The 21477-nt window shown below is 29.5% G+C and overlaps 2 protein-coding genes across 2 annotated transcripts; one reads left to right on the plus strand and one right to left on the minus strand.

Annotated features, from left to right (window-relative positions):
* Window positions 1-9915: 9915 nt before the first annotated feature.
* LOC112686652 (ralBP1-associated Eps domain-containing protein 2) lies at window positions 9916-13295 on the minus strand. Its single transcript, XM_025559039.1, has 12 exons — window positions 13068-13295; window positions 12804-12975; window positions 12100-12340; window positions 11838-12042; window positions 11665-11757; window positions 11261-11411; window positions 11080-11137; window positions 10885-11003; window positions 10755-10822; window positions 10588-10699; window positions 10330-10417; window positions 9916-10256 (listed from the first exon to the last, which is right to left on the minus strand). The coding sequence occupies exons 2-12, from the start codon at window positions 12955-12957 to the stop codon at window positions 10121-10123; spliced, it is 1425 nt and encodes a 474-aa protein (XP_025414824.1). The 5' UTR covers window positions 12958-12975; window positions 13068-13295; the 3' UTR covers window positions 9916-10120.
* A 3985-nt stretch (window positions 13296-17280) lies between these two features.
* Window positions 17281-20656, plus strand: LOC112686664 (histone-binding protein RBBP4). The gene is made up of 9 exons (XM_025559058.1): window positions 17281-17576; window positions 17647-17794; window positions 18896-19041; window positions 19104-19308; window positions 19374-19551; window positions 19613-19807; window positions 19879-20091; window positions 20200-20298; window positions 20369-20656. The coding sequence occupies exons 1-9, from the start codon at window positions 17558-17560 to the stop codon at window positions 20447-20449; spliced, it is 1284 nt and encodes a 427-aa protein (XP_025414843.1). The 5' UTR covers window positions 17281-17557; the 3' UTR covers window positions 20450-20656.
* Window positions 20657-21477: the final 821 nt, after the last annotated feature.

Consider the following 21477-nt stretch of genomic DNA (forward strand, 5'->3'; position numbering starts at 1 on the left):
ATTCATCAATACAAGCATTGATTATAAATACTATTTTATTTATTTATAATCAAAGGTACAAGTATTTATTATTATGACATAGTATTAAAATGTATATCAAATTATTTATTTACCCCAGAGATTATTTCGAGTGATATCTCGTTTATTTTAAAAACAAATGTCTATTGTTGAGAAACAAGTGATCTCGAAATGTGTATCGAGTGAAAAAATATTTCGAATGATTTTCATGGAACGAAGGAGTGAGGGAGGAATATAAAATTTTTTTTTTTTTTTTTTATTTTAATACGTAATATACAATCTATATCAAACGACACAATAAGCATATATGATAAGGGGTACAGATAACATGAGTATACAAAATACAAAAAGTGAATAAAGAAGCCACCCAATGATGACACTTAAATGTTGATAGTTTATATGAAAAATGTAAATGAATTAAATATATTTAATAAGTTAGTATTTTTCTTTTTTTTCTATATTAAAATTTGTAACAGGTCTCTACACCATTCACGTTTTAATCGTCTAGGAGGACTGCCGGGGATTGAGAGGGAGGAAAGGTTTTTAATTAAAGGATTTGAGTGGGAGGAAAGACGGTTGTGGAATCTTTTGTAAAAGTGTTTGGCTTCCTCGTGGATAGTTTTTAATTTTAGGTCTGTATGGAGAGTATGGTTATATATGTATGGGGGAGCATTTATTAATTTTCTTAGCGCAATGTTTTGAAAACATTGAATTTTATTTAAATTTGTTTTTTTTTGCACTTCCCCATAGCTGTATCCCGTACGTCCATATTGGTTTCAGTAGTGTTTTGTAGATAAGGAGTTTGACATGAAGGGAGGTGTGTTTATTAGAGACTAGAGGTTTGAGGATACGAAAGCGGTTGTTCAGTGAAAGTCTTTTTGCTCTAATATGGTGGGCCCAAGTTAATCTTTTATCTAATGTAAGACCAAGGTATTTTACTGAAGGAGAGGATGGAATTGGAGCACCGTACAGAGTTACCTCAGGGGTAAGAGCTGGTCTAAGCGTAAAGGTGGTGTGTATAGACTTGCTATAGTTTAATTTAAATCTCCATTTGGTATACCAATTCTCCATAAGGTCTAGGTGAGTTTGAAGGTTTGCGGAGGCTATGTATGGGTTGTCATTCATAGATATAATTACTTTATCATCGGCATAATCTGCTACTGATGTATTTGGTGTGATTGGTTGATCTGCTGCGAATATATTGTAGAGAATGGGGGATAAAATGCCGCCCTGTGGAACCCCAGCACTTATACTGACAATACTTGACGTGTCAGACCCGTAACGTATTTGGAAGGTACGTTCAGTTAGATATGATTTGATTAGATGATAGAAGGGTGAAGGAAGAAATGTTTTTATTTTATGCAGGAGACCATCGTGCCAGACTCTATCAAAAGCTTGTGATATGTCTAAGAAAGCTGCTGTACAAAATAATTTTTTTTCCAGAGAGAAAGATATTGCATCTACTACCCTATGCAGTTGATGGGTCGTCGAATGCGAAGAACGAAAACCAAACTGGTAGTCCGGTAGAACTTTTTTGTCAGAAATTATTGGTAGGATACGTTTAAGTATAAGTTTTTCTAAAATTTTCGCAAGGAAGGGAAGAAGACTTATTGGTCTGTAGGAAGAAGTTGTATCAGCTGGCTTATTTGGCTTATGGATCATGATAATTGTCGAGAACTTCCATAGTAGAGGAAAATAAGATAATCTGATTATTGAGTTGAAAATATGAGTAATATGAACAATGGCTCTTTTGGGGAGACATTTTACTACTTCGGCCGTGATTAGATCGTAGCCTGGAGATTTTTTTTGTGGGTATTTTAGGATTTGATATTTTAAATCGTTAGGAGAGAAGGGTTTAATTGGGAAAGAAAATTGAGGAGGGACATTGAGAGACCTATTGACCAGTGTTATTGTATCAGGATCAAATATATCTGGATGAGGCAGGAATATCTCAGAAAGATATATTTTAAATAATTCAGCTTTTTCAGAGTCCGATGACGTAAGACTGCCGTTATGTTTTATTAAAGGGAGGTTGGGGGTTTTATATCGGAGAATTTTTTTTGTGGCTTTCCACAGACTGCCGTCTTTTGGGGAGAGATTAGTAAGATTGTTAACTAGCATTATATTTTTGTGTTTAGCGAGAGTTTTCTTCAAAGAGTTTGCCAGTTGGTTGTAAATTTTTTTATGTGAGGGTAAACGAGTGCGTTGATAACAAGCTCTAGCCTTACGCTTTTCAGTTATCAACGTTCTTATCACTTCTGGAAGTGGGTTGGAAACATGAGGAGTGGCGGGATTTGCGTTAGTAGCAGACCACGCCGCATTCAGTATAATATTAGTGAGATCCTTAACTGCTAAGTCAATATCATCAGGTGTTTTGAGTTTGATATTTAATTTAATATTTTCATTTACATTATCATGAAATTTGAGACGATCAGTGAAACGATTGAATAGGTTAGGCGATGTTTGTAGAATTGGGGGAGAGGTATTTAAAGTTAATAGTACAGAGGAGTGATCAGAATTTAAATCAAGAATATTTGTTGTGTTGTTATAAAGTGAATTGGGTAATTTAGTGACGAAAATATCAAGTATGTCCGGTTTTTTTTTGAGAGAAGATGGCCAGTACGTAGGAGCAGGAGGTGCAAGTACTTTGTATTTTTTTAAGTTTATAAAATTGTGAAGCGTAGTGCCTCGAGGATTGCCTGTGCGACAGCCCCACGATTGGTGTTTAGCATTAAAATCACCTCCGACTATGAAATTATTTTTAATTGTGTTAAAAAATTCTGTAAACCTAGCGGTTGTTATATTATGTTTGGGAGGGGAGTAAATTGCCGCAATAGTAAAGTAAGTAAAGTTTAATTTAATTTGAATTGAGCAAGATTGACAGAAGTCTTGGGAAAAACCAGGCAAAGGATGGTAAGTAATAGATGACTTAATATATATAGCCACGCCTCCGTGTGCCGTATTATCAGGATGATTAGTATTAATCAATTTATAACCTGGGATATATTTTAGAATTATTAGTGAAGTGTGTCTCAGAGATGAGAGCAATGTCAATTCGTTTGTTGTTTAATACTGTTTCGAGTTCATGAGCATGATTTCTTAGGCCATTTGCGTTGAATAGTAATATAAGTAGTGAGTTGTCAGTGACAGAGTTGTTGTTATAATTGTTATTTAGCATTTTTATCAAGTAGGCAGGAAATTACTTTAGTGAGAAGGGAAATTAAAGGATTGATGAGAGATTTAAAGTCGTCTATGAAACTTGACATTATCTTATTAATATCAGGAGGGGGAGGAATTGTGTTATCGGGCGGAGCGTTGGACGTAACGTGTGCGTAAGTCTGTGTTTGAGAAATGGGTTGACTAGGAATTGAGTGGTTAATTGGGTGGCTAGCTTGTACATTGGTAAATTTAGTTTTAGAGTTTTCATACATAAAATTACTTGAAGATGGTTTTTTCCGACGTTGAAGGTCTTTATAGATAGTACACCCTTTATAGTTAGCAGGGTGGTTTTGAGAGCAGAGGGCACAATTTGTAGGCGATTCACGTGAGTTTGGGCACAGGGATGAGAGGTGATCCAAGCCGCAGCGGACACAGCGTGGTTGATAGCCACAATATGCTTTTGTATGGCCGTATTGTTGACAATTATGACATTGACTTATTGATTTTGGTTTGAAAGGTTCTCCAATTTTGATTTTAGTGTGTAGAAGAGAAGACAGATGAAAAATTTCGGAAGAATTGGACGTGGGTTCTAAGTCAACAAAAAATAGCGGGAGAGGGTTTTTATTAACCTTATGGAGGACGTTAATTACTTGTCTGACTTCGAAAGTAAGGAGTTCTAACTCTTCTTTTATAGTTTCAGTTGGTGTGGAAGGATGTAAGTTCCGTATGACTATCCTCAAAGGTTTATCCTCTTTGAGTTGATAAGTATGAAATTGCACTTTCTCCTCTTTAAGATAACGAACTAGAGTTCTATATGAATCAGGGTTTGGAGTTTGGATTTTTAATTTGTCGGCAGATGCTTTACAGACAAAGTTATCTACTCCGATAATTTCAATAAGCTTTTTGCAAAGTTCAGGAAAATCCGCGACGCCTTTCACAAAAACTGGAGGCGGTGGTTTGTTTGGTGCGATATCATCAATGACAATTTGTTCGGTAATTGGGGTGGTTGGGTTTGAGGGCGGAGTTACATCGTGATTTTCATTTTGACTCAGAACTAGATAGCGATTTGGAGTTACAAAAATTTTTTTTTTACCTTTTTGATCTGTCTGCTTGTTCGTTGATGGGGATGGCGGATCGGAGGCAGAAGAGCTGGAGTGGTTTCTTTTGTTGTTGGTGGAGTTTTTGACGGACCAACCTTGATCAGGTGTGACATCGTTTTTATTTCTCGCAATTGTAATCGGAGAGATTGTGTTGTTTTTGTTGTTTTTGTTATTTTGATTATTATTGGAATTCATGGTCAATTATTGATATTGATATTAGAAATTAAATTAAGGACAAGTGAGAGTATTATACTCATAGGCTGGCGATAGCGTTTGCAGGTAATTACGCTTATCTCAACGGCCGCGGCGGCCGCAGATAGGAAAAAACGTATGCAGTAACGTGCAAGTTTGACCGAAACAACCGAAATGTAAATTTCGTTTGTTGAGTATTCACTTACATTTAGTTGACTTGAACGAAATAAACAGATTTAATTTATTTATTTTTTTCGTAAAGAAAAAGAGTTGAAAGTTACGTACGTTCTCACATAACTATACTGGTGAGGTGATAGAAAAACAATATAGTTATAATTAAAATTAATTAACGAGCTAATAAATTTACGAGAGCGCATGGAACGCGTGCGAAGCGGACGACTGCTATCGCGAGGAGGAATATAAAATAAATATTTTTAATCTTCATAATCGAATAAGTAAATACTAGTTGTTCACTTTGAGTCTTTGTATTTTCGACTCGTGCTACTCGCGGGACTGGTTGTTAGACAAATATTGATGGGTATACGGTTATTATTAGTTATTTATATTACCTATAGCTATAATTTTTGAATTACTTAACCACAAAACAACAAAAAATTCTCAGAACGTTTATAAATAAAATTATATTACATTAATATTTATATATGATATTTCAATTGAACATTTCAAATGATTATTTTGAGACATCTCGTGATTATAGAAATGTTTCGAATACTAATAATTCGATTATTGAAATCATTCGATTATGCCCATCACTAGTATAAATATAATTTTCCTATTATTAATAACTGCTGTGATAACAGCTGTGATTCTAATACTAATACAATCACAAATATATGATAGTACCAGTATATGTTTGGTATAAAAAAAAATAGTTTAAGATTTCCCTATTTACCCTTGAAGTAATTACGTCAAAAACTAAAGTCTGCTACGATGGGGGGGGGGGTTGATCGCCCCATTCGCCCTCCTCTGAATCCACTCCTAAAAAATAGTAAGTTTTTTATTTCGATTGTTTAGCCACACTAGAAGGTATTTGTACTAAAGTTGTTTGTATTTGTAAATCAGGGGAATCTATAATAATAAAATTAAAAAAAATTAAATTATTAAATGGTTAATACTCGTAAATTAATATATAAATAAATAAACAAATAATTTTTATACAGAAATAAATAAAAGCTTAGTCTGAAGTATTATTGTATTTGTAAAGTACAACCGGTTTCGAATTAAAAATGTATCATCATGTATATACAAAGTCAATAAAATCGTGACTTATTTTATATTCAATTTTTATATTTTTAGGCTTGGTATATATAGACGGTAACCTATATCTGACGGTACATTTTTTTAAAGTATGACATAATTCGAAACCAGTCGTACTTTAAAAATATAATAATACTTCAGACTGAGCTTTTATTTATTTATTTCTATAAATAAACTATTTGTTTATTTATTTACATATTAATTGATGAGTATTAACCATTTAATAATTACATTTTTTATTATTTTATTATTATAGATATAGACTCCTCTGATTCACCAATATAAACAACTTTAGTACAAATACCTTCTAGTGTGGCAAAACAATCGAAACAAAAAGTTACCATTTTTCAAGATAATCTCTTGAGTGTCATTAAAAAAGAACAAACTACTAAAAACAAATAATTTCACGAAAATAAATTCCTTGTTGTTAAATATGCAGAAAATGGAAACTGAAGAAAAATTAAAATTTTGAATATAAGTTATGCAAGTTTTTAAAAATATATTTTATAAAACCACTTGTCCAACTCAGCCTAATCCAAAGCTTATAATTATGCCCGCACTTAGTTCAAATTATTATCAAATCTTAAAACAAATTAAATCCTACATCATATCAATATTTGGAACATTTCTAGTTTACGGGACACCCAAAAATTTGCCAATTTTTTTGGGGACTTAGTCATAATTTGGGTGAAAAAAATGTTGGTGAAATTAGAATTTGGCGCAAGAACTTAGTTTTGAAGTTATAGTTAATTAAAGTTTATAACTATACACTAACTTTTTTAAATACTTATTTTAGAAATGTTTAAAAGCGTTACGCAATTAGTATCGTTTTTAGTAACAGCATCGTTTATTTATCCACGTAACCGAGTTCGATCCTCGCATGGTAAAATGAAATTGTGACTTTTTTTTTTTAACGATAATTTTGTATCTGGTTTGATCTCTTATCGTAATGAAAATTGTTTGCATTTTTTTTTCGAAAAATCGGAACTTTAATTTTAAAAATTTTAGGACTTCACTCGTTACGCCTACCGGCTCCACTCATACACTCAAGAGCCACTGCGTAGCACTTTTCGGGGGATGGGGCTTCACTCCAAGAAGAATTATAGTCTAAACCTAACCTAGTTTTTGTACAAATCTTGATACTATTGTAAATGGGATTGTGCTCTGTATGTGAACCTAAAACCTCGCTACGCGAGTAAAACCCTGAATCATTATTAAAATTGTTTATACTTTTTTTGTATTTTTTCTTGCATATCGAATATCTAGTGCTGTGAAACAGACTATAGATACTGATATAACCTCATTATAAAATAATTATTATACCGACTACAAAAAAAAAAAAGTGGAATAAATATTTTTTCCCACTTCGGTATTGAACTCATATCTCTCACTTTAATGGTGGTTCTGCGTCACCTATTGCACCACGACATACCTGAAATAAAAAAATTAAAAAAATAAATTATTTAATTAAACTATCAAACTTCAATAAGCTATTACTTCCAAAATAATTATCTGCGCCAATTTTCGTTTGCACTATCGTTTTCAGCGTTAAAAAATACATAAGTTGACATAAGAAAAAATCCGAAATTTTGGGTGTTCCGTAAAGTAGAATTATACCAAATATTTTAACCCTATTTGACAACAAATGATTATTTTTACTCAAAACGAAACAAATTATGATTTTTCATAATGTAAAATTAAAAATTAAAAAATATATGAAAATTTCACATGATTCAGCGTTGTCTGTACCACATTCAGCCCAAACGAAAACAATATACAGTGATGAATTAACACATAATCCTCATTTATTTTTCCATATTATTTTATCCTACAATTATTTGTATAAATTTGATATATTACAAGATGCAAAAAACAGTTGTCATTATTTTTAAAATTATAATTAATACATTTTTCAACGTTCTTACTAATTAATAGTAATTGGTAAACGTTCTTTCGGTATTATTGTATTCTGTTTTATATTAGTTGCTTTTAATAAGAATAGTATGATGATACTCAACATTTCATCAAATGATTTTTGGGTAAATCGCAGTATATTTGATGAAATTGGCTTTCGTTCTTTCTTTCTTCGTTTAATGGATACACTGCATATTTTCTATTAATTTTAACTGTATTATCCTTTTCAAATACTAATTCAGTAATAAACAATCACAGCCGTATTCAAATTAGTTATATTGCACAACGGGTTGTATTTCCCAAGGAATAAAAAATTAATATTACAACATGAGCATTCATAATTTTTTTAAATAAAATTACCGCTGATGAATCATAGTTTTGGGAAAAGATTATAGAGAAGAGAATAAGAAGTGAGCAGTGGCGTATTTACGGGGGGAGGGGGTGTTCATAGGATCCGGACCCTCCCTATTGGTTCCATAAATTTATATTATTTATTTGATTTATTAATTCTTATTATTTTCATTTATAAATAAGAAAAATTAAAATAAATAAAATTTGGGTATACAAAATCTAATATTTTAATAGAATTTAGCAAATGCTATTGGTACAGAAATAACCAAAAAACGCACAGCAGGAAAACAATCAATTCTGATTATTTTTATTTTATCATTATTTATTTTTTTACGTTTCTAAAGCCCTCACTCTAAGAACATTATAATAATTTAAAAAAGACCTAGGGGGGTTAATCCCCCACATCACCCCCTTGTCTATGCCACTGTTTGTACTGACCTTGTTTTGTTACTCAAATTAAATATTTCATTAATATAATATGTTGATATGTCTGGTTCAATTAATGTCATAATTCTGTTACAAAATCTTTGAGATTAAAAAAAATGCTAATAAGAGATATGAAACAAATGCTGTAAGAATTGTAATGAAAATGAATGTTGAAGGAAAAACAGGTAGAGGAAGACCCAAAAAGAGATGGTTGGATACAATTGAAAATGATATGAGGGCCGTTGGTGTATGCTTAGGGGATGTAAAAAATCGAGACGAGTGGCGGTCTCTTACTATATGTTTTTAAAAATCTGTTGCCTGTATATTTAATTAATTAAAATCAATTACATTCAAGTAAATAAAAAAAATCACGCATCACAATTTTTTATTAATTAAAATAGTACGTGATTAATACAAACTCTGATTGTTAAAATATAAATAATTTATTGCATACAAATATATTATACATGTATGTATTGTAACGAGAATAAAATATTGATTATTGACGCAAGTAATAGGTGAAAAATGAAACTGATGTATTAAATTTAAATTTTTTTTTTCTTACAAGGCTTAATTATAAGAAAAATTATTTATACAAAAATATAATTTAAGTCCCATGGTTAACTAGGTTATCTATATTTTTGGTATATTATTTTACTGAATCCATGTCAGATCTATTTACATGGCTTTGAGTTAATCAAGGTTAGTTTTAAAAGATTTTAGACAAATATTTCAAAAGTCCAACATATTCAATACATTACAGATTTATACGACTAAAAAAAAAAAAAAAAAATAGGGTATGATAAAATATGATAAATTTTAAAAAAATACTGATTTGGTTTGATTATGGTTAAAATAATTTTATTTCCAATAAATAATGATATTTGTTTATATACACGGATCATCCATTTTTTTTGCAGAAAATAGATTATAAATATATTTATAACTCTGAATAAAATTGTAGTTAATGGATACTTTTCCCAAGAAAATCAATACTAAATGAATAGAGAAGCTGCCTTTATTATTATTATGAAATAACATATTCAATCATTCAACAATAAAATTCTTTTTTTTTTTTTTATATAAAAAAAAAGAATATTGTAAAAAGAAAAGAATCTCTTACTTATAGTTTATTTTGTGCTCAAAATTTTTTTTACTAATTTATGATTAATTTACTGCAAAAATATTACCTATATACATTAATTTGAATGGAGCACAAAATCGTTTTAAATTATTTAATGTTTCTAAATCTAAATTATACCAATTACAATAGACTAAAGACAAAATAATTAATACAATAATGAATAAATAATAATAATAGTAATCACATTTAAAATTCAACAGTTAATACATCATAAATAAAATATTTTGAAATGAGAAAACTAACGTTAAAAACATGATTTAATATTTGATATATCCTATTGATGTTTGGTCATATAAAATAACAATAGAATTCAATATTTGTAATAATAATAATAATAATATTAAACCAAATTGATGGGTATGATAATTAGAATAAATGAATATTATAAATATTGTGATAGTTAAGACATGGTGATAATGGAATTCACTTTGGAAAAGGATATTTGCCAATAATTATAATGATATATATTCATATAAAGTTAAGGGATCTTTCAATAACAACAACTGAAAACATTTCTAATTTACAAATGGTTAATTGATTAATTAGATGGTGGTGATGACTTATGAACTGTATCTAATAGCAATTGTAAACCAATACGTTCTTCACGTAAATCATTCAATTGTTTTTGCAGTTCTTGATAGACTAGACGTAAATGAGCATTTCTTTCTTCTAATCTAAATAGTACAAAAATATTTTTGGTATTTATTAGTTTTTGATCAAACATGTTATTGGTTCATCATCAATTACTTGCAAAATGATGATGATTCTATTGGCTGTACACCATGAACTTCTGATCCAGCTGTAGACGAATTTTCATTGCTTTGTGTTTCTGAAACTTTTAAAGTTATGTATAAATTATTTTATCGAGAAATATATTATGAATGACTATTTTGAGTTTTATACTATAAGTGCAATTTATTATAACTATATATAATTATTTATATACATTATAAAATAGTTAATATAGATTATTTTTATTTTTATAATTTGTTTTAATAAACTTACGTGGTTTTTTGTAAACTTGAAAAGCACCAGGACATTGCGCAAAATCAGCAAATTGACCTGATTCAGTTCTTTCACAATTTTGTCTCAATCCATTGATTTCAACATTTGAATTCTAAAATAAAATTTTTATAATGGATTTTCATATAAGATTGAGATAATATTCTTACTGGACTAGGAGTTATACGTGGAGGAACAACTGGAGGTCCTTGCGTTGAATTTACAGCTCCAAATTTGCCTACAAAATAATATTATTAGATATTTTAGTTAAAATAAAAATGTAAACTTAAATTAAATTACCAAGTTTATTGAGATCTAGAGAGGAACTACGCATATGAGCACGATAAGGTCGTGGGGGTGGTGGTGGAGGAGGTTCTTTCTTTGCCATTACAACAGGCAAACTTGCAGGTCCTGAATTTCTAAAATAAAATAATAAAAATGATTTAAATAATTATAGGTTATAATTAAAATAATAAAAAAAACAATTTAACTTACATATCTTCATTATAATATGTTGGTAAAGGAGGTGGAGGTATAGCACCTGGTCCTACATCTACAATATAAAAATATAGACTAAAAATATTAAAATTTTCAGTTTAAAAGTTTGATAGATAATTTAATGAAAATGTAATAAATATAATGACAATTAAGTCTTAATTTTTTATGAAGTACATACGGCTTAGTTTTTTAGCTTGAGGCCTTTGAATTGATTTAATTGAAACTATTTCTTCTACATTATTTGGAGGTATATCTTTTTCTTGTTCTTCCAAACAATTATCAATACCTGGTGTAACTCGAACAGCTACTGGATGTAAAATTTTTGGATCCTGAATATCATACACAATAAAAAATAAACTTAAAAAACTACCACCTGTTTGTAATGAATTTAAATATATATATATATTTTTTTTAAATTGTATAATGATTATTTTAAGTTTAAGTTTTATAGTATTTTTAAACTTTAAAATGTCATATTAATTTTATCTCTAAAAATAAATTTATGGAATTTGGAATTAAGTGATTGTTAAAAAATAAAAATATTGACAAATTTATATAATGAATAATTGAACAATAATGTACCTGTTCAACAGAAGATTTTTGAAAATCAAAGTTTACAGGTTTAGGTCCAGGTGATGACAATGAACTAGTTGGGGAATCAATAAATTTGGTCCACTGTGAATATTAAATATGCAATCATTCAATTTTTAAGAATAGTCTTATAATACAAATAACAAAATAAAATTAATATTTACTTCTTTGCTTTTAATACTACATGTTGGCGATATAACAGAATTGTTTCCAACACTGATCTGAACTGGCGATACAGCTGGTGGCACTAATGATGGCGGTAATTTTTTAGGTAGAGTAATATTGTTGCGTCTAAGAACAACTAAGTGCATGGCCAATTTGAATTCAGCGAGTGAAAGTGCTCCATCTTTAGTAACATCAGATAGTTGCCTAAGTAAATAAAATCAACTATAATATTTTTTTAGTTAATATATTATTATAATATACCATATTTCCTTAAGTTCATGCAATGGTAAACGAGATTTTTCAAAAAATGATCGAGCTATTGAGCCTGACAGTAAAGCTTTAGAGTTAGGCTGCATTGATGTAAATTGTTCTTCATAATATTTACTCTGTTCCTCATTCATACTCCAAATTCCAACACCATTAGCAGATGAAATTGTTTCACAATCAGAAGAATCTGCTTCCTCTTCTGTACCCAATAATTGTCGTTGTTCATCACCCCATGCTAGGAAAATAATTTGCATTGTTATTAAGATAATATAAATCAAATAATAAAGGTTTATGAATCAAAAGTATAAAATTAATTATTAAAAAAGAAGAATTTCAATTGTTGGATTTTATTATGTGGAAAATAAATTAAGTACTTTTATTAGTAATTATAAAAAATTATCAAGCTGATTAAAATGTGTAAAACAAGGAGTACAATATGATTTATCAAACATTAAATGTAGTTAAAATGATAATCATACTGTAATGAAAAATTATAAAAACCATAAATTAGTAATATTTATAAATGAAAGGATTAAATATTGTTAAATTTTATTAATTCATTTTATGCAAACATAGTATTAAGGAGAAAAAATTTTTAAAGCATTAACTCAACAGGTTGGTTAAATTTTAAAATAGATGAACTGAATTAATGACTAAAAGCACAACAACGGTTTAACTAAGTAAAAATAATTCATTACTTGGTCCGTGCCAATGGACCCAATTTTTATCTTGGACGCTGTTGGTGGGCGTAGGTGAATCACTAGCCGTGCTCGAAGCCTCTGTCGCAGAACTGTTTTGAGTGCGTTCCCCATCGCGTTCCGTTTTCATCATAACTACTTGACTGTCTGTCATAATAATTATACAATACTCCTGAAAAACGGTTTAAATAATGAAAAATTCGGGAATAAGATCTGGGAAAACCGAGACCATCGCTATTATCATTTTTTTACAACTAGAATTACCTTGTATGGTAAAACGCAAAACCATCATACGTTCACTTAACAATAATCGAAATTGGAAACATCGGCCGAGAACATGGCAGAAGACGAACTTTGTGAGTTTCAAGAGTGGCAAGAGCACGTCTTAATAAAAAAAACGTGAGAAACAAGACGACGTACGATTCACCTAGCACGTAGCAATTCACCGAGATATTGTTAATTGATCACAATATTATCAACAGTCAATTGATAAAAATAAATAAACAAATCGTACTGGTATGAAGAGAAGTCCGCGTTTTCTAACGCCGCCTTCCCGTTTATAACTTTGATCCGAACGGAACCGCCGCCGAAGGTTGTGATCACAACAGTACACTTCCCTATACCACCCGTGTTAGAGGTGATTAATAATATTATTATTATTAGTCAGCGGTTCCCAACCTTTTTAGTCGTACGGACTACCAATTTCGTAAAGAAAATCTTTGAGGCCCACTAATAGCTATTATGTATTGTGCACATACTTCAGTTATAAGTCAGTTACCTGTTATAGAAAGAATAAAAATCAATCTGTATTAAGAAAAACTTTATTAGACCTATTCAATCACAAGTTAAATAATTTAATGAGATTTTTTACATTGCCTGTCTCCCACAAGAGTTAATATCAGGATTAAAACTGGACAGTTTAAGTACGAAAATCATTCTCAACATCCAGTTTATTCCTATATTTATTTATTTGTTCACACATATAAGTAATGGAAAAGCCTATCAAGTTTCTAAATGCTACTGTGGCAACTGATGGATAGTTATTAATGCTATTATAATCAAAAATATTATTTTATAATAATATTATTTCAATCAGAAATATAGACGTTAGATCTGGTATCGATTAAAAAAATCCTACCAATAAAATGTTTTAAAACTATGGTAATGAGGGATTTTTTGAAATACTTATCAATATACATTTAAAAATAATATTATTAAATTTCGTGTTTTTTTTTCGGGTCAATTGTGACCAGTTTGATTTTTTACTGTCGGCGATACCTGCAGAAAAATTAGCAGTAACTGCTAATTAAAAAGAAGTATTAGAAAAGAAAGAAAAGAAGAAACTATTTAATAAGAAGATTATTATTATTGAAATATTATTGAAATCCAACGTGGGGCAATACATTTTAAATAGTTCATTTAAATTTCCAGAATCAGACTTTTTCCGTTTATTCACTATGTGAACTTCCTGAGATAAGATGAGTGCCTCGTGTAATAGTAGGTGATGAAGCTTTTCGTTTCGTATAAATATATAACGAAAATATTTATTATAATTTAATTTATAATAAATAGTGAAAAGTGATTAGTAACAATAACAATAAAAACACAAATAAAAAAAATTAATAATAATAACAGAAATTGTATAGTAGTAATATTGTATAGTACATAGTCAATAATTGAGGTTAAAAAATAAAGTAAAATATCTGGTTAATTAATTAATTAAATGTGGGTTTAAATTTTGGTTCATGAGCGAGGATTTAAAATTTTTTTTCTAAATATTCTCTAGCTTCTTCCCTGACTTTGTGGAATCAAGGCTTCTTTCGAAACGTGACAGTGAACATTCTTATGTGATATGTCTCACTGTCTGCATCTGATTACATGCGCAGTTTGGTGAGTCCACCATACCCCTTTATGCATGAGGTAATTGCATCTACTTTGCTCCATCCTCACTCTGTTAAGTATAGTCCATTCTGCTCTCGGGAGATTAAATCCAGGGACTATGTGGGCATAGTATCTGAAAATTTCGTGTAAGTATGGCCAATAACATTTTTCATTAGGAAAATTGAAATTTTCATTTAGGATACGAAGACAAAGAGTGACTTATACACAATACACTACATCGAGAACGTACGTAGTAATTGTAGCTACTACAGTAACTATAACTAGTAAATAATATACTTACTTTCTTCAAAAAAATAAAAGGTCTATAACATAACATAAAACTAGAACTATACAGGTGTTATAGCTATGGATATAAGATAATAAATATTATTGGTTAGTTTTTGTCACAGACATATACATATATAATATTTTATGTGAAAATATTTATTATTTAGTTCTGTTTTATTCTTTTTACTTTTTAGTAATTATTGTTAATGATTTAAGCATAAATTTAAAACGGGGCTGGATTCTGCAGGTCTGGCCATTGCCAGAGTGGTCATAGCCGTAAATACGCCTATGTATGTGGGTAAGAACGTCCAATAGATATTTGTTGCGTATTCTATCGTCTGCCCAATTCTTCTTTCATTTTTCCTCCATAGATTCCGAAAAATCAAAGCTTGTCCAAATCGGATGTCTGGATTTAAGTCCTATGTCGGGTGCCTGGAACACGTCATGGTAGACAGGCAGGTCGAGGTAGTTTTTGATTCGCTTTAGTATCTTGGCAGTTGCGACGTAGCGGTGAACGTCGGGAGGAGCTATGTTAGCGAGAACCGGCAACCACTGTATGTTAGTAGATTTAATGACCTCATTTATGATCCTTGTGTGGTTAAGCTGCGAGTTTACAGATTTACCGCATGTGCTTCTTCCCCACAAAGGTGCGCAGTACTCAGCAATATTGTAAACTAAAGCCATAGCCGACGTACGCAGTCTTACATCTATGTCGGCCTTACATCCCCAGCTTGTTTCTGCTAATTTTGTATAGATGTTATTTCTTGATTTTATTTTATTCTTTACTCCTTCAATGTGATGCTTGATATTTAAAGATTTATCCTGTTTTATGTCGAAATATTCTGGGTTGCGTTTGTTGGGTATTGGTAGATTATTCTCTTAATTGACAGATAGAGCTTTATATGTGCTTCTTTGTTTTTAAGATGGAAGACTATAGCTATGGTCTTATTAGAGTTTAATGTAAGGTGCCATATCTTAAAATACGTGTGAACTTTTTTCAGGTCCTTCCTTAGTATTTTCTCCAATTCTACGAGATTGCCTGAACTACTAAGCCTATATCGTCGACGTACATACATATCCTTGTTGTAGTTTCCGTTATGTCCGCTGTATATACATTGTTGTATAATATGCTACGTGAGGGATGATTAGAAAATAGTAAACGGTAATTTCTTAAATGCAGTGGAAACGCCAATAAACAATACTAATTTCTCATCGAGGAGGTTTTTAAAATATTGAAGATTTAGAAGTAAAAGATTTTATAAAGATTTTTTTAAGAACGAAGGAGCTGTTTCCTGCCAACTAAATAATTAAAATTCAACTGACTATAAAAAAAAATAAAATATGGTTCAATTTTGTTGTACCTACTGTAGTCTGCGACCGGTAACAAAATTCGTACCGAAACTTTTTTATTTATAAATGCATGTTTGACTATTTTTTAATTTTATAAGTGCATATTTGACAGTTATTTGTATGAAGGAGTAAGTTTTTTAATTTTATAAAAAAAAATTATGGATTTATTTCTTCATTTATCACTAACTGAATCCAATAAAATAATTTAAACAACAAAAGAATACATACATTCTGCAAAAATTGAAGAATCTGCACAAGCTAAAGCAATTAATGACAAAATGAAAAAAGTATTGGAGAAAGATGTTGGATTTGATCAATTTCAAAAAATATCGAACATTTTAAATGGACAAAATGTAATTAGTAGTAGTGACCTACCACTTTTTAAGTTCACACCAATAATTTCCGTAGACGAAGAACGTTCCTTTTATAATTATAAAAATATTTTCGCTGATAACAGGCGGTCATTCAAATATCCCAACTTAAGAAAATATCTTATAATCCAATGTACCTAAAGCTCAAGGTAATTAGCACTATATTAAAATAAAATAAAATGTATTCATTTAATTTATTTTTAAAATAATTTAAAATTTTTTGTTTTAGATAAAAACTTAATATAAGATGAAAATAAATCTGATATTTTAATAGCATATTTATTGGTTCTTTAGGGCATTTATGCATGCATATTTTAAGTTTTTTAAGGGCATGAAGTCACTAGCCCTAGTTATCACACTTCGAGAGAACTAATAGGTACCAGTCATAGACCTTATACTTAGTACCAGTACCAGTAGGCCTAACTTAAACCTAACCTATTTATAATCATGGGTACCAGTGACCAGGGATCTCACTGACCGATTCTCGTCCGCCGTCTACATTACCGGTCGCACGGCGTCGTTGAAAACTGTTGGCTGCACTGCACGTGGCCGACCGTAAGCCGTAGCAGACCAGTTTTTTGATTCGCCATCCTCGTCCAACTACTACTCGGCGTTTTTCGATTATCACCTCTCTTTATTTTCTCGTGTTTTTGGCGCAATTTATTGTTTTTTTTTTTCCCATTAATATTTCCTGTGTGCTGCACATCGTTTTAATCTAGCGCGCGTCCTATTCGTTTCCCTACGATCTCGGTGAAATCATCCGGTACCGCAGCGAAAAACGTCTGCGTAGCCATACGACTAATCCAGACGATTGCAGTGTGCGCGTCTATAGTGAACCGACTACCGGCGGCGACTATAACAACAATGGGTGACAAGGAAGCTGGTAAGTACCGGCGAATGTGTCCGATCAACTATCGTTTTTAATGGTTCTATTTGTTTTCTGCTTTCGTTAGACACTTTTGACGAGGCAGTTGAGGAACGCGTCATCAACGAAGAGTACAAAATATGGAAGAAGAATACACCATTCTTGTACGACTTGGTCATGACGCACGCACTCGAATGGCCGTCATTGACTGCCCAGTGGCTGCCAGACGTTACTCGGTAATAAATAAACAGACAACTGCCCTCATTCCGCCATATTTACTCCTTGCCTTCTTTTGATTCGTACATACTGTTGCTATTCAATAGTGACAGGTAAACGGTTGTCAAATTCACAACCAATGTATGATAATCAAATCATTGATATTGATCCTAATTGTACCTTCTGTGTAATTTCTACTATTTCCTTGCAAAAGTTGAGTTCTCAATGAAGTATTGGTTCCCTTAGTTTTTTTATATTATAGTTATGTTTTATTTCTGGTAAAAATAATCATAAAGATTTTTGTGATTGTTATATTAGTACAATATAAACTTGAATGCTGAATAAAAATAAATTATAAATAAGAAAAAATCTGATATCAGTATTCAAATTAAACTTATTACATTAACTTTATCTTATTAAAAAAAAAAAAAATCATTTTTTCTATAATTTTAATATACAATTCTCTTAACTGTTACTTAAATTTTATTTTTGATTTCATCATGTTTTTAATGTAATTTGCTCTAATAAAGCTATTGTATCAATAAAAATTAATAATTTGATTTGAAATTTTTCTTTTCTTCTGTATATGTTATATTATGCAATGTCATAAATAACAATACAACAAATTTAATCAAATTTTATTTTTATTTCAAGAGTAATATTATCTTGTGTTTTTAGTATCCTTGGAAATTATTATTTTGTAACCTTTTAATGTAGTGTTTAAAACTATAACTCTATCATATAATGACACATTTTACAGGGCTTATAATTTAATAAAAACAAATAATTTTAAGATTAACTTATTGATAATGGATTTTTAAAGTATAGTGTATCCAAATTCTTAAGTCTATAATTTTAATAAAAGTGCTATTTACTTCCATTCATTCCAACAACAATTTTTAAAAAACTTTTTTTTTAATAAATTAACGAATATTTTTAACTATGATATTAAGTATTAAACTTGAATAAAAAATATTACTAACTTAATTATTATTATTTTTTTAAAAGTAAAAAAAAATCAAATTTTGAACTTTACCAAAATATTTTGTTGAATTATATTAATATATTCATCTTTCAATTGATAATATTTTAAGTTATTAATTTGTGTTATACTATTTTAGTCCTGAAGGTAAAGAATATTCCATTCATCGTTTAATACTTGGTACTCATACTTCAGATGAACAAAATCATTTATTAATTGCAAGTGTACAGTTACCAAATGAAGACGCTCAATTTGATTCTTCTCATTATGATGGTGAAAAACAAGGTATAAAAATTAGTATTTAATTTATAATTATTTTTAATGTCTAATATTATGGCTTATTATAGAATATGGTGGATTTGGTTCAGTAAGTGGTAAAATCGAAATTGAAATCAAAATAAATCATGAAGGTGAAGTAAATCGTGCTCGTTACATGCCTCAAAATCCGTGTGTAATTGCTACTAAAACTCCTTCTAGTGATGTATTAGTATTTGATTATACTAAACATCCATCTAAGCCTGATCCTAATGGCGAATGTCAACCAGATTTAAGGTGTTAAATAAATATATTTTACAATAATATACACAATCAAATTGAAATACACATTTGTAAAACAGATTACGAGGTCATCAAAAAGAAGGCTATGGCTTATCATGGAATCCCAATTTAAATGGTTATTTGTTAAGTGCTTCTGATGATCATACAATTTGTTTATGGGATATCAATGCTACTCCTAAAGAACATAGAGTTGTAGAAGCTAAAACTATATTTACTGGGCACACTGCTGTTGTTGAAGTACTTCATGAGACATTGTAATTTAATTAAAATTATTTTAAATTAATTTTTTTATTTTTAGGATGTTGCATGGCATTTATTGCACGAATCATTGTTTGGATCTGTTGCTGATGACCAAAAACTAATGATATGGGATACACGTGCTAACAACACTAGCAAACCATCACATACTGTTGATGCTCATACTGCTGAAGTAAACTGTTTATCATTTAATCCATATTCAGAATTTATTTTAGCCACTGGAAGTGCTGATAAAGTAAGAAAAATCAAAGAAATTGTTTACTCTAAATAAATATATTATAACTAATTTCTATGGTTTCTTATTAGACTGTAGCCTTATGGGATTTAAGAAATCTTAAATTAAAATTGCATTCATTTGAATCGCATAAAGATGAAATATTCCAAGTACAATGGTCACCACATAATGAGACTATTCTAGCATCAAGCGGTACAGATAGACGTTTACATGTCTGGGATTTAAGTAAAATTGGTGAAGAGCAATCGCCTGAAGATGCTGATGATGGTCCACCTGAACTCTTGGTAATAATTTGTACAATATGTATATACATATGATAATTAACTTAATTATAATAATAATAATAATTATTATTAATGGTTTTCATAATTCATTTGTTTAAAAATTTTCAGTTCATCCACGGTGGTCATACTGCTAAAATATCTGACTTTTCTTGGAATCCTAATGAACCATGGGTCATATGTTCAGTATCTGAAGACAATATTATGCAGGTATTTGAAATTTATATTTCAGTGCATAAAACAGTTATATTATAATTTTACCTATTAATTTTAATTTTAGGTGTGGCAAATGGCTGAAAATATTTATAATGATGAAGAACCAGATGCTAGTAGCCCTGAAGTAGATACACCTGTTCCTTAAATTCTCTTTTTGTGGTTATTAATTTTGTCAAAATTTATTGTAAGCGTATTATGTATGGTTTTTTTTTCTTATTTAAAAGGTTAAGTTTTCAAAATGTAAATATATGTGCACCAAGTATATTTAATATTATATTCACTCTATTCATCCCGCCTTGTAATTTGTACTATATAATATATTATCTATTTTACATTCAAATAATTTTTATATGTAAATTTAATATTGATTACTTAAGATGCATTGAAATTCTGCAAACTAATGATAATAATTATCAGAGCCATTATTAATGATATATAGTTAATTATTTTTTTTTATTTATTACTTTTTTTATATACCATGATAATTAGGAAATAAACTTAATAGTAATGTACTCTGAAAAAGTATTAATGTTTATTATTGTTCTACAAGTGAAAAAGAAAAATCAAACAAAATTAAAAAAATAATAACAAAACAATGAATATTTTTTTTAAGTACGCATGCGAAATGAAATGTATTTTTAATCTATTACAATTTATAAGTCTCAATTTTATATATATATATAAAAAATATATATATATATATATATATATATAAATAAGTATGCATTTGATACACACACATTAATACATTTTAAACGGACCTAGGTTCAACTATAAATTATCACAATCTTTTCATTACAATCATAAATGTTAACAAAGAAAAAATCCTCAGGGTATCCCATAGAATTTTTTCAGGTTTAGGAACGAAAAAAAAAATTTACACAAATTTATATAATGGTTAAAAAAACTAAATTTAAACTTAACATAATGTCTTAACGTTAATTTGTTCATTTCGATTTTATGTTCCTTGTATTTGTGCGCCTATTTATTACAAAGATGCAAATCAAATGTAATGAGAGAAAATTATATTAAAAATTGGAAGATCAAATAAACGAAATATTTAATTAAATAAATTGAGGTTGAAGCCTCATTGGTCAAAAACAGAAAAAAAAATTAAGGGGATATTTTATAAATTAACTGTAAGAAAGTTAAAATAATAAAAGTAAATGGGAA

This window comes from Sipha flava, unplaced genomic scaffold, assembly GCF_003268045.1.
Source record: "Sipha flava isolate LNK unplaced genomic scaffold, YSA_version1 321_pilon_pilon, whole genome shotgun sequence".
In the NCBI taxonomy this organism is placed as follows: domain Eukaryota; kingdom Metazoa; phylum Arthropoda; class Insecta; order Hemiptera; family Aphididae; genus Sipha; species Sipha flava.

Excerpts from the sequence above, each read along its gene's own strand:
- LOC112686652 (XM_025559039.1), bottom strand. The coding sequence starts at position 12,957 with ATGACAGACAGTCAAGTAGTTATGATGAAAACGGAACGCGATGGGGAA. Across the intron at positions 11,412-11,664 it reads AAAAATCTTCTGTTGAACAG|GATCCAAAAATTTTACATCC; the intron begins GTACATTATTGT and ends TATGATATTCAG. Across the intron at positions 10,418-10,587 it reads TCAAGTTTACAAAAAACCAC|TTTCAGAAACACAAAGCAAT; the intron begins GTAAGTTTATTA and ends TAACTTTAAAAG.
- LOC112686664 (XM_025559058.1), top strand. Across the intron at positions 19,309-19,373 it reads GAATGTCAACCAGATTTAAG|ATTACGAGGTCATCAAAAAG; the intron begins GTGTTAAATAAA and ends TTTGTAAAACAG. Across the intron at positions 20,299-20,368 it reads CTGAAGACAATATTATGCAG|GTGTGGCAAATGGCTGAAAA; the intron begins GTATTTGAAATT and ends TTTTAATTTTAG.